This window comes from Misgurnus anguillicaudatus, unplaced genomic scaffold (assembly GCF_027580225.2).
Source record: "Misgurnus anguillicaudatus unplaced genomic scaffold, ASM2758022v2 HiC_scaffold_28, whole genome shotgun sequence".
NCBI classification, from domain to species: domain Eukaryota; kingdom Metazoa; phylum Chordata; class Actinopteri; order Cypriniformes; family Cobitidae; genus Misgurnus; species Misgurnus anguillicaudatus.
Genome location: NW_027395278.1, coordinates 2,165,588 through 2,179,829, shown reverse-complemented (window position 1 = coordinate 2,179,829; position 14,242 = coordinate 2,165,588). Strand labels below are relative to the sequence as shown.

The window sequence follows — 14,242 nt, the reverse complement described above, 5'->3', positions numbered from 1 at the left end:
TAGTTGTAGCTCTAGACAACAGTTTGGGCCTGTTTTGACTATTTGGGGATCACTTGACTACAGTTCATGACATAAGTGAAGCACGCTGGCATATGATGATTCATTTACCCTATATAACCTGAAGTCACAGTGTAAAGGCAGTCATTATTTGACTACTTTCCTGAATGACTAGTGGGTTCGCAATTATGAAAAGTTATACTTTGGTGGAAAACAGCCATTATGGATGGGTGATGAGAATTTCCATGTAACTACCAGCCGAGCTACAGGAAAGCATGAAATAGAGAACATTTAAAGGGATAGTTCACCCAAAAATGAAAATTCTGTCATTATTTACTCACCCTCATGTTGTTACAAAAATGTATTAATTTCTTTGTTCTGCTGAACACAAAGGAAGATATTTTGAGGAATGTTTGTAATCAAACCATTTTTGAGCACCATTGACTTCCATAGTAGTAGTATTTCCTACTGTGGAGGTCAGTGGTGCTTCTGTTTCATGCTTGATTACAAATATCTTCCCTTGTGTTTTGTAGAAAAAAGAAATGTATACAGGTTTGCAACAACATAAGGGTGAGTAAATGATGACAGAATTTTAATTTTTGGGAAAAGTTTCCCTTTAAAGGTGCAGTGTGTAAATTTTAGTGGCATTTAGTGGTGAGGTTGCAAACTGCAACCAACGGCTAAGTCCACTGCTCACCTATCGCTTTTGAAACACATAGAAAAGCTACGGTAGCCACCACCAGACAAACATGTCATAGTTGAAGACAACTTAGTATAAAAAGTTTGTCCATTAAGGGCTTCTGTAGAAACATGGCGGCACAAAATGGCGGCTTCCATGTAAGGGGCCCCTTTGTTTATGTAGATAAAAACGTCTCATTCTAAGGTAATAAACACATAACAGGTCTTTATACACCCCTGATAATATAGTTTTATATATTATTTTGCATTTCTGTCAAGAGATCCTTCTAAAACTCGTCTCACGACTGTAGTGACTGTTGCAGTTTGTTCGATGTCTACCTTGTATAAATTGGATTGTAATGGATTTGCTGTAGACCAATGATAGGCTTAATGGTGTGGAAACCAATCAAACAATATATTGATGTCTAATTCCTCTTATTTATTTAATGCTTTCATCTGCAAAACAGTAAAATATTTATGAGCCACCTTCTTTTGGGAGCTTTGTGACACAAATGCTGACCCATTAAAGGAGTAGTCCACTTTATAGATGGGGCCCATTGACTTACTTTAGTATTTTTTTTCCTACTATAAAAAGTCAATGGACCCCATCTCTAAAGTGGACTACTCCTTTAAAGTACTAATATTTAACTAATAACATTTAATTAGAAGAGAAAAACACAAGTGGGTAGTTTAGCATTGCAGGAAGCAAAGAGATCACAGTGCATATGATGTTGGATCTTCCCCTTTAAACTTGGTTCATATGTGATCCTGGACCACAAAAGCAGTCAAAAGGGTCAATTTTTAAAGTTGAGATATATTTATATGTCATCTGACAGAATATAAGCTTTTCATTGATGTATTGTTTAATAGGAAAGCACAATATTTGGCTGAGATAGAACTATTTGAATATCGAATTTGAATCTGAGGTGGAAAAATACATTTAGAAACATCAGCTTTAAAGTTCTTAGCAACTGCATCCACACAAAATTTGTATATATTTAAGGTGGAAAATGTACAAAATATATCCATGGAACATGATTTTTAAATAATATCCCAATGATTTTTGGCATAAAAGAAAAATCAATCATTTTGACCCATACAATGTATTGTTGGCTATTACTACTACAAATATACCTGTGTGACTTAAAATTTACTTTTACATACTTTTATAGTCACATATGTGATGTGTAGACATAAATTCAGCAAATCCTGTTTGTGTATCATTACTGACTTTTTATCTCTTCCTGTTTTCTGCTCTCAGGCATGGTATCAGTGTTGGATCTGATGCAGGGTGGCTTCCCTTCCAGAGCGGCATTTCATGAGCTATACAACATGTACAAGCAATATATGCCCAGCAAACTTACAAGGCTTGATCCTAGACTCTTTTGCAAAGTAAACCTTTCATGTTTTTGTTCAAGAATTACCATATACATTTATAATTTAATAGATAAGATTTAACAGGACACTCCAATTTTTTTGAAAATAGGCTCATTTTCCAGCTCCCCTAGAGTAAAAAAATTAAATTTGTACTGTTTTGGAATCCATTCAGCTGATCTCTGGGTCTGCCGGTACCACTTTTAGCATAGCCTAGCATAACGGTAAAAAACAGATGTTTAACTCTAGGGGAGCTGGCAAATTAGCCTATTTTTGAAGTGGAGTGTCCCTTTAACATCTACTAGTATGTATTTGTCTCATTGCTTCCATTCTATTCTTCCATTCTTCTGATGTACCGTGACAACAGTAGCTAGATTATATTTAGAAATGTGACCTTTTGTGTAAACTTGCAGAAGCACGCACACAGTAATCCTTTATTGATTTCCTTGATGTCATTTAGTGGTGCACTTGGTGATGCATCCCATATCAAAACGTTATAAAAAGAAATGTATACTACTTTTAAATGTTTAAATTCATGCACACTCATATAAGACAAAGGCGTCAATCATATTAGTAGCCTAACAAAAGCATGTATAGTATATGTAACACAGTTGCACATTGAATTACATTTTTAAATTCTCTCTGTAGTCAAGAATTGTATCATTTAAAAAGTATCTTCGAGCATCATAATAGTATATATAAAATATCTACCTGTCACATTCATTTCTTTATGCCTTGAAACAGCTTAAATCTAACTCTACTCCCTTTCCTCATTTAGTATACGCTAAACTATGAATATGCAAATTAGCTGCGCCCCCTCTACTCTACATAATAGCACTGCATAGATATGCATTTGCAAATTAGTCCCCGCCTCTACCCTTTTGCACCACCTCGGATTGTAGATATATTTGTAAACAGATGCTACGTTCGGCAGTTCATTTCAACACCGTGTCTATGAGGCATCCATACTGTACATATTATCTATAAGTTAAACTACTGATCCACATGTTCAGCTGTGTTGATATGATTGGTTACATATTTGTGATGTTGGAAACCAAGGGCATTTTAAACTGCAGGAATGAGATTGTCTCCGATTTTACAGAGAAAATACTCTGCAATGGTGTTAAATGATGAATTTGCCTGTGGCTTTTCTTATAATATATTAAAAACACCACATAGACATGTAAACAACAATAAAACTTGATTTTCCCCACAGTGTGACTTTAAATTATTTACACATTTAAATAATATCAACTTGTTTTGCTGTTTCAAAATTGGCAAGCACAACACAAAATCATGTCTACCTTTAATAAAATATTTATTGCTTTCTGAATTTATCTGTCCTCCAACAGGCTCTGTTCAAAGCGCTCGGCCTCAATGAAAACGATTTCAAGTTTGGATTAACCAGGGTTTTCTTCCGTCCTGGAAAGGTGAGGATTTCACATTTCTCATAATGGAAAATAATAGAATGCTGTTAAGGCTTCATTAAACCGGGACACATGGGATACATCACTCCACCATAAATCTTTACGCGTGTCTATCAGTTCGCAGAGTTTGACCAGATCATGAAGTCTGATCCGGAGCACCTGGCAGAGCTTGTGAAACGGGTCAATAAGTGGCTGGTGTGCAGCCGTTGGAAGAAGGTCCAGTGGTGCACGCTGTCTGTCGTTAAATGTATGTTACATCATCAGTTAGAATGGGTCTGCAGCCACCTGTTCATCTTGGCATTGTTACGGTGTGATGCTGTTTGATGAGTAAGCTTTTTCCTTTTCCATCTTATTGCACAGTGGCGAAGAAACTGCAATACAGGGCCACTGCCTGCATTAACATTCAGAAGACAGTTCGGATGTGGTTGTGCAAGAGAAGACACAAGCCACGGTATGTACTGTACACACACCAGCACCCGGTGGAAACAAGGTCGTTATGTGCTCGAAATACTTTAATAATGTGTTCTTGATCAAGTTTATCAAACCAGTAATACATTCACATCTTCTATGGATTTTTGGATTTTCTTCTTTGGTGTTTTATGTAATTGTTTTTTTTTTATCTCGTTCTGATATTCAATTTTGGTTAGCTAGAAATGATATTGTGTGTCTTGACCAACAATATAGTATATTTGCCTTCTTACAGACTTGCTATGCTTGCTGGGCAGTCTTCTTTTCCTAAAACATATTCAAATTAAAAATGTAACTAAAAGTATAGATTCTTGTTGTGAGAATATCGATATTGTATTGTGGAGCAAACTATCACAATATTTTGAGACATTGATTTTTCCACCCAGACTTTATTACTGAATGTTATCATGCAATTTAAAAGTGAGTAAAAATGGATAGTTATGATTCTGCTTTGTGATGAAATTAGTCACATTTCAAGTCATTGTAGTGTTTTTTTCTGTATTATTAATGTTGGTCTGACATGTTTTCTTATAATTAGCATTTTTATATCATACTCTTATGTTTAGGTTCAGCAGTTTCACTTTAATTGCAATGAAAAGATTTATAATCAGTAATTGAAATGAGGACATTTCCGGAGACAGCTCCAGTTGGGGACAGAACACCAGAAAACGGGACTGTCCCCAGAAAACAGGGACATCTGGTCACCTTACTCTAGAGGCCAGTCTCGACGCGCACTAGCTCGGGGGCGGAAAGACGTCAGTTTTTTTTAATGCTGCTAACAATATCTATATAGCCTACTGTCTACAAACAATAATACTATTAACATTACTATACATCGTTTAAAAGGTCTATGGGTTTAGCATCAGTGTATGGTCTCTGTTTTGAGATACAGATGCTCTAGCATCATAAATATAGTATTTTGTTTCAGAAGTCCAGATGACAACATGCAAAATATAAACGGGACTCCTTACCTTTGTGTTGATATAACGATCGTGAATCGAATACAGTATGTTTCAGATGTGTGAATAACCCATAAAAACTCTCCAAAAAAATACATCCAATGACCATTTTTGTCCACAAATGCGTATAATCCGTGAAATATAGATGTATTGTCCATCGTTTACATCAGATTTCACATGAACGTCTTGTAATAGAATATAGTATAGAATCTGAGGACTATTTACGTTGTAACACTTGTATATGAGATTACACTCGCGTTCAAAACCGCGGTCAAACAGTGTTTCTAAAAGTAGGTGGGAGTATAATACATAATATCCAAACAGTGCTGTCAAATATTGTGACGTGATCTGACTCGCTCGTTCATCCAATGACTTGGAATGGAAAATATTGATGGACAGAATGTGTAGCCAATTAGATAACGAATCCAACGATCTTTGTGTGACGTTTTATTTACTGGTGTGGAAACGGTATTTTATACGCTTACATAAGAATAAATAATAATAAGAAGAACGAACGTATATGCATGTAAACAAAAGACTTTTATTTTGGGGCACTTAGAAAAGGCACTAATCTTACAAAAACTCTTGCAAGAACCTTATTTTTGGGCCTATTGACCTCAAACGTGAAACATAACTTCTTTAGACTTGTGGCTTTGGCATCATTGCATTTCTAGGTTTCACACACATATATTGTACTTCAGCCTCTCTAACATTTTTTATTTTTATCTTAAAATAATTTTGAAACCTGGAAAATGAAGCTCAAAGTGTCTTCTTTCTAATGATACCACAGTGCTAATACTCTAAATGGTTTAGTAAAAACAGCCCTTTTAGTGAAAGTAGTTCTTTTCATGGTTTGGGCCAGAGTGGGGGTGCTTTTCAAGAGGTTAAGTCACTTCCGTATCGGCTTCATCAAAGACATCAGAAAGTTGCTCCTAGGTAAAAACTTTTGCACCTTGATGTTTGCATGCCGTCGTTAATCCAATTCTTCTATCGTGCACTTAAAGGACTTTGCTGAAAAATTGTTCTTTAACGTAATTTGCAAACCGGTATTTCTGAATGACCAGAGGCTGGGATTAAGTGTATTTAAAGTGCCAATCCGTGTTAAAAATACACAAAAATAGTTATTAAATATGTAAAAACAAAAGTGTTTAAGAGTGCCTTCATACCTTGCCCCGATGCAAAATATAAGCTTATAATAATGATTTATAATTTGAACCTTTGATCTGTTTTCCTGGGAAATAGTTTGAAAAGCATAATTTGTCTTTGCATGATGATGCCACGTCCATAAACAAAGAAGATGAGCTGGCCGCTTCATCGCATATGCTCCGGATGGGATTGTGTAGCTTGTTTAGAAAACAGTTGCTTAAGAGTTTAAACGTGTCATCTAGATGCCGAAATTTAATCTGTAAAGTTTCAAAAGATGATAATATGAGGAACATCTTGTAAATATGTCAGTTTATTACATTCGTACATTTAGGGAATCATCTGTTAAAAAGCTCAAACTGTGAGCTTGTGCTAAAACAAGAGTTAATATCATCAACCAGGCTTTTCAACATCATTTAGTGAGACAAAACACGGCAGATATATTACTTCACTTCAGTGTTTCCCACAGGTTTGCTGGCACATCTGCCGAGTGGATGGGTGAAAATAGATAACTAATATGGGTTTAGATTGGATGTTTTCAGATTCGGATGTACTAGCTTTGCCTCTAAGCTTTTTAAACACATTTAACACATTGGTGTCTGTCATAGTGATTTGTCACTGTGTTATTTAGGGTCTATCACTGCATTTTTCAACACTTGTCAGTGTGGTGTCACTGCATGTATCTACTGTTTGTGTCTTTGAAAAATAGTTGTTGATTATCTAAATTGTGCACAACAGCATTGATGGCCTGGTGAAGGTGAAAAACTTGAGGAAGAGGATGGAGAAGTTCAATGAGGCTGTGAACGGACTCAAGGAGGGCAAACAGGAAATGAGCAAACACATCGAGGAACTGGCCGCCTCCACTGATGCCCTCATGACCAAGATCAAGGTGAGGTTTCAACTGGAAAATCGCCCAAGGTTGTCGAAATCCTCTTTCACCCCTTTCAGCTTACAAAGCACAATGATGTTATGTGGTGTAGCTCTTTTCTAGCCCTTCAGTTGTATCGGGTATCTATACATAATTCATCAGATGTGTGTTTTTTCCATGTTCTGGTGAAGGCAGTCTAAATTGCCTGCCAACCTCAAGCGTCTTTCTATTTAGGTTAGACGATGTTCTCTATAAAATGTTGTTTTTGCAGTGGCTAAACTTCTATTTACCCTCATGATGGGTTCAAACTTTTTTAAAACATACCTTAAAAACAGAAAAACTCTTAAAACGTTTAAAACAAGTAATTTGTTCGAATATGAAAAATGAAATATTTCTTTATATTTGTAAATAGAAAGAGCTTTGGCAAATCAATATTTGAAAACTGCAATACTAAGTTCTCAGTAGAAATGCAGTCAAAAGTTTTTGAAAAATAAAACTTAAATTTATACAGAAACTGTCCTCAGACATCTTTCTCAGACACCATTAAATTTTTTTTGACTCTGCTCAAAAAATTGTCTTCCCCATAAATGCACATGAATAAGATTGCGGGACATCAAAGACGATAAGGGATGCCTCTATGCTGCCCACAAAAATCGATCAGATGAAGATGTCCTAGGAGACAGGAAGTGAAGGAAACTTTTTTATTCAGACGTGCCTTGATGCCGTTTTACCTTGGAATGCAGCCGTCGAATGCGGCTTTTTTAAGCTTACAGATGCAGCCAATAATAATTTGTAAGTTTGTGACTCATTTAACTCGTATAACAAAGAGTTTGTGACTCATTTAAAAGGGCAATTTGTAAACGTTTGGATGATCTATTGACAGAAATTGAATATATGTAGTATATAGATAACTATGTTTTCAGTGGTGTATAAAGACCTTAATAATAACAGATATGTTTTTATTATCTTAGAATGAGCCATTTTTATCTCCATACACCGCATGTACCCTTACATGGAAGTCGTCGTTATGTTTTTACAGTAGCCCTTAAAGGAAACACCACCATTTTCCAATATTTTACTATGTTCTTACCTCAACTTAGACAAATTAATACATACCCATCTTTTTTTTAATGCATGCACTTAATTTTTGTACAGCACGTGTCGTGAATGTGTTTTAGCCTAGCCCCATTCATTCCTTAGGATCCAAACAGGGATGAATTTAGAGGCCACCAAACACTTCCATGTTTTCCCTATTTAAAGACTGTTACATGAGTAGCTACACGAGTAAGTATGGGGGCACAAAATAAAACGTGCCGATTTTTTAAGCAGATAAAAATGAGAACTATATTGTATGGCGGAAGAGCACTTAGTTTGCACTGTGCAGTAATATTCGCGCCGAGGTCGAAGTGCTGCAAACTAAGTGCTCTTCTGCCATACAATATACATATGTACATAATTATCTTTTTTTTTATTTCCACTTTTATTTTGTGCCACCATACTTACTCGTGTAACTATTCATGTAACAGTCTTTAAATAGGGAAAACATGGAAGTGTTTGGTGGCTTCTAAATTCATCCCTGTTTGGATCCTAAGGAATGAATGGGGCTAAGCTAAATGCTAACACATTCATGACGCATTTTACAAAGATCAAGTGCACGCATTTAAAAAAGATAGGTATGTATTAATTCATCTAAGTTGAGGTAAGAACATAGTAAAATATAAAAAAACTGTGGTGTTTTCCTTTAACGGACAAACTGTTCTATAGAGCGCATTTTGTCACTACGTTGTCTCAGATGATGATGTGTTTTTCCTGTGGTGGCTACTAGTGATGCGTCTCACAACCCGCGGGCCCCACGGGTAACGGCTGAGTGAAAAGTGACATTGACAACTTGAGCGTTTTCCTTCTCTGGGCACTCAACACGGTAAAAAACATGCCAGCCCCTGGTGTTTTTTAAAAGCTTTAATTGGAAACGCTTTAATTGGAAACAATTGAAAACATACGCTGGCCTGAGGTGAAAACGCCTTGGTGTACATGCCCCCTTAGTGTAGCCAAGGAAGAAGCTATTTTGCATTATTTTGCAGCCTTTATTATTTTGTTGTTGCTGTGTCATCATGAGTTCAGAAGATATCAGGGTTAGCCTCAAAGTAAAAGAGTGGATGCTTTTCATTCCATTCTGCAGTAAATCTAGCGCTCAATGATAGTAAATAAATAAGAGTCAATCGACAATCTGACAATGAGATTTCTGTCTGCGAGGCTCATCATTGACATGCTGGCCACACGCCGTCAAGAACGATTTACTAGGCTGTGCCGCATTACGCCTTTTCCAGCGTCGATTCCTTTCGTTCCTCCCAACTTTCAGCCGCCGCTGATTGAGTGCAGCATATGCATTGTTGTATTCTCAACGTGGAGCTCGACCTCATCTGTCAGGCTGGCAGCGCATTATTGACAGCGGGCTCGAGAGGCATCGCCCTCTCTCTGATAGATAGCTGGCACCAGAGCTAAAACTTGTCCACCTGGACACTTCGTTCTTCCCTTTAAATGAGATGTGCTTTGCACTTCTGTACCTGTGATGGGTCTTATTGTTATTTGCATAGCACTTTTTCATTAGCATCCGATTTTTGATTGGCAATGCCTTTTATTACCTTACCATCTGGACTGCAGATTACCATGGCTAGCCCAGCTAATAACGTAGATTGTGTCAATGGATGTCATTCACTATACTAGCAGTAACTCATCTAGCATTAGTGGGTGAGATGGACCTTGTCATTTACTCCCTACCCCCCTGCGGTACGTGATCATTCACAACGTCCGCACCCTTACACGCTCCTTTGGTGCTCTGCCATATGGCTCGGAATCCACATCCAGGTTTAATGAATATCTGCAGGATATTAATACAACCGAGGGTCATGTAGTCCAGCATCACCGCTGTCTGCAGGTGGATATGAAACCACTGAGATGCTGCCACTTTCTTTACTTTGTGATATGAAACCCGTGTGGTTCAGGACGAAAAGCAGTATAAGGTTGTAGTGTCATTTCTGTGTCCTTACTTTTTCCAAACACTCCCCCATTTGACATTGGGTGGTCAGACAGGTAGCCCCCACCCCTAATTTATGCTATTGATTAAGTCAATCTTGTTTTATTAGAGGGTTCAAACAAATATATCTTGCAGTAGTACTGTAAGAAAAAAGTATTTTAATATCAAAAGAAAAGTACAGATACTGGAAAAATGTACTTCAGTAGAGTAAACATACTTTACTACTGTTCACTTCTGTTTAAAATCCCAAAAATTACATTTCATAATGTACAACACAAATTCATAGTTATGGCCACTTGTTATGGTTACTTCTTTTAGACACAAAACGATTAGTCAATTATAACAGAAAACATTTACACATAGGAGTCTTAAAGCAATACTCCAGCCAAATATTAAAATTACCCCATGATTTACTCACCCTCAAGCAATCCGAGATGGACATGCCCAGTGTCTTTCAGACGAACACATTTGAAGTTATTTTAGTAAATGTCCTTGCTTTTCCAAGCTAAAGCTTATAACGGTAGAAAACAGGGATCAGGGAACAACCTCTGACTTTAAAGCCCCCAAAAATGCATTCATCCTTCACAGAAGTAATCCATATGGCTCCAAGGGGTTAATAAGGGTTTTCTGCAGGTAATTGATGTGATTTTGTGAGAAAAATATGCATATTTTAAAGGGGACATATCACGAATATCTGCCTTTTTCCATGTTTAAAGGATTAGTCCATTTTCTTAAAAAAATCCAGATAATTTACTCACCACCATGTCATCCAAAATCTTGATGTCTTTCTTTGTTCAGTCGAGAAGAAATTATGTTTTTTGAGGAAAACATTCCAGTATTTTTTCATTTTAATGGACGTTAATGGACCCCAATACCTAACAGTTTTAATGCAGTTTAAAATTGCCGTTTCAAAGGACTCTAAATGATCCCAAACAAGGCATAAGGGTCTTATCCAACGAAACGATTGTCATTTTTGGCAATAAAAATAAAAATATGCACTTTTAAACCACAACTTCTCGTCTTCCCCTGGTCCTGTGACGCGCCAGCGCAACCTCACGTAATGCGTCATCACGTCAAGAGGTCATTTATGACGTATCGAAACTACGCCCCAATGTTTACAAGTGTGGAGAAAGAGGACCGTTCCGACGTTGTTGTATGTCGAATGATCAGTTGTGTCAGTTTATTGTTTAAAATGGTCCACAAACGTGCGTTTCATATATGTAACACGTGACCTTAACACGGCATTATGCAATTACGTGAGGTCGTGCTGGCGTGTCACACAGCCGGAGGAAGAAGAGTTGTTGTTGATTAAAAGTGCATATTTTTTATTTTTCTTGCCAAAAATGACAATCGTTTCGCTAGATAAGACCCTTATGCCACGTTTGGGATCGTTTAGAGTCCTTTGAAGCTGCATTGAAACTGCAATTTTAAACTGCATTAAAACTGTTAAGTGTTGGGGTCCATTAAAGTCCATTAAAATCCAGGAATGTTTTACTCAAAAAACATAATTTCTTCTCGACTGAACAAAGAAAGACATCAACATTTTGGATGACATGGTGGTGAGTTAATTATCTGGATTTTTTTTAAGAAAATGGACTAATACTTTAAAGGCGGAGTCCACGATGTTTGAAAGCCAATGTTGATATTTGAAATCACCGAAACAAACATGCCCCTACCCCAATAGAATCTGGACCTTCTGTTGATAGACCCACCCCACACATACGCAACCCGGCAAGGATGTCGGTTAGTAGAAACGCTCCTTACTGCTGATTGGCTATAAGTGTGTTTTGGTAGTCGGCCCGTCTCCTTTTCCAAAGCGTTTTTCAAACATCGTGTACTTCGCCTTTAAGTGCTATAATTGGGTCCCCAGTGCTTCTATCAACCTAGAAAACGTGAAAAAGAAAAACCCAGTAACTTATTTTTGGTAAACCATTTTCTGCAACCATGTGAAAAAATAGATCATTGAAATTTGGCTGCCCCCGTGATGTCAGAAGGGAATAATACCGCCCCTTAATCTGCACTATCCAACCACAGCCCTGCCATTTAGTGCAGAGATTAGCTTATTTCCATTTTAAAGGACACACCCAAAGCGCACATTTTTGCTCACACCAACAAAGTGGCAATTTTAATAAATGATATTTTTTTTTTTGAGCTAAAACTTTACATACATACTCTGGGGACACCAAAGATTTATTTGACATCTTAAAAAAGTCTTGTGAGATATCCCCTTTAAACTTTAGAAACTATAATAACTAGCTTCCGGTAACTTCCTGAAAGATGAGGGGCATGTGTATCTCGAAATGCTTGAGGGTGAGTAAATCATGGGATTATTTTAAGGATTAAGGGGCGGTTTCCCGGACAGGGATTGGACAAGTCCTAGACTAAAATAAACATAAGAGCTGTCCAAACTGACATATCTTAAAATACATCAGTGCCCTTTGTGTTTCCTCAAAATGCACGCCAGTAATGTTTTTTTAGTAAGGCATGTTTGTTAAAACTACCGGTAGTTATATTTCCTAATTCAACAAAATCCCTGTCTGGGATTAATGCTATGAGTTTAATGCTATGGATCACTATGAAGTTCTACAAAGTCAAATTTTCATTATCTGTATTTTTCCCTTTTGCATCCCCCAGTCCACGGTGATGAGCCGCAAGGAGATCGAGCAAGAATACGAAGGCCTTGTGAAGCGCTCGGAGCAGCTCCTCTCCTCTATGCAGGTAAAGAAGCAGGAGCAGGAGGAGACCGAGAGACTCAAGCGCATCCAGGAGGAGATGGAGAAAGAGAGGAAGAGACACGATGAAGAGGAGCAGTTACGCCAACAGGAGGAGCAGGAACGCCGCATGTGAGTCACATCATGAATTTTCCAATAGGATGAACCGTACATTAGGTCAGCGTCCCATAGCATTCGAAAAAGAAGAACAAGAGCAGAGAAAAAGGGTGCGGGAGGGGATTGGCAGAAAGATGAATATATCACTGGAGGGTTCGGCTTGACCTCCTCTCTCTTATGTATTCTCCAGAGCCTGCTGTCATGGAGAGCATCTGTCATCATTTTACAAATCAGGCCATGTTGATTTTTCTGTGTTTATGTTCTTGTCAAAAAATATATCAGCACAGCAACAAAAAGGTCTGAATCAAACTATCTTGGTTAAGAAGTGGCAGTTTTGGATGAGGATTAGGACATTTAGGATTTAATTGTCAATGAGATGTCACTATTCTGGATCGTTTCATTCTTCAGAGCTAGGCTTCAAGTTGTTGTTATTGCAGCATGTGAAAACTTTATTTAGTGTAAACAGGATTGTTATAGCAGCATGTGAAAACTTTATTTAATGTAAACAGGATTAAATTGTGACACGGCAAGCACATACTGGAATTCGATCTGTGTTGCTGAGGGAATACCTCTTTTATGTTGTTGTAATAATAATAATTTTACATAACAGTAATATTGTGCCTAATAATAAGACAAACATTTAGAATCCCATGGACATTGCAAGATCAACAACGTAATTAGCACAGGCTCATTTTCTCATTAAAGGGGATCTATTATGCCCCTTTTTACAAGATGTAATATAAGTCTCAGATGTGGCTAGAATGTGTTTGTCAAGCTTCAGATCAAAATGGCCAACAAATAATTTTATATAGCATGCCCAAAAAACCCATATTTAGTGTTATTTTCTTGCTACTGTATTTGTATAATATCAGAAATATATAAATATATATATATATATTTATTTGTTTATTTATTTATTTACACTTTATTTTGATAGTCCACTTTAGACATTCTACTAACTATAAATTACTTTGCAACTACATGTCAACTTACTTTCAATAATTTGCAACTATACCTCAACTAACTGTCACTAGAGTATTAGTAGACTGTAAGGGTTGGGTTAGTGAAATAAGTTGACATGCACCTGCAAAGATACTTATAGTCAGTTGAATGTCTGTTGAGATATCATCACAATAAAATGCAAGCAGATATTAAGCAGACAGTCTACTAATTCTCTAAAGATTGGTAGTTGATATGTAGTTGCAAAGTTACTTATAATTAGTAAAATGTCTAAAGTGGACTATCGAAATAAAGTGTTACCATTTATTTATTATATATATGAAGAGTTTGGTTCCAAAACGCAATACCATTTTGACAAATTTCGGTAAAAACGTGTTTTCTATACCAAGAAAGTGACAAGATGAAAACCACTATTTTCTGTTACAAACAGAATTTATATATATATATATATATATATATATATATATATATATATATATATATATATATATATATATATATATATA

The 14,242-nt window shown here is 36.7% G+C and overlaps 1 protein-coding gene across 1 annotated transcript in view; it reads left to right on the top strand.

Annotated features, from left to right (window-relative positions):
• LOC141362539 (unconventional myosin-VI-like) overlaps positions 1 to 14,242 on the top strand; it is an 84,948-nt gene that overhangs the window by 40,200 nt on the left and 30,506 nt on the right. Inside the window, exons 20-25 of the mRNA XM_073864772.1 lie at positions 1,937 to 2,067; positions 3,402 to 3,479; positions 3,594 to 3,723; positions 3,837 to 3,927; positions 6,785 to 6,935; positions 12,583 to 12,791. Of these exons, the coding sequence (XP_073720873.1) occupies positions 1,937 to 2,067; positions 3,402 to 3,479; positions 3,594 to 3,723; positions 3,837 to 3,927; positions 6,785 to 6,935; positions 12,583 to 12,791 (790 nt within the window). The remainder of the gene's footprint in view (positions 1 to 1,936; positions 2,068 to 3,401; positions 3,480 to 3,593; positions 3,724 to 3,836; positions 3,928 to 6,784; positions 6,936 to 12,582; positions 12,792 to 14,242) is intronic.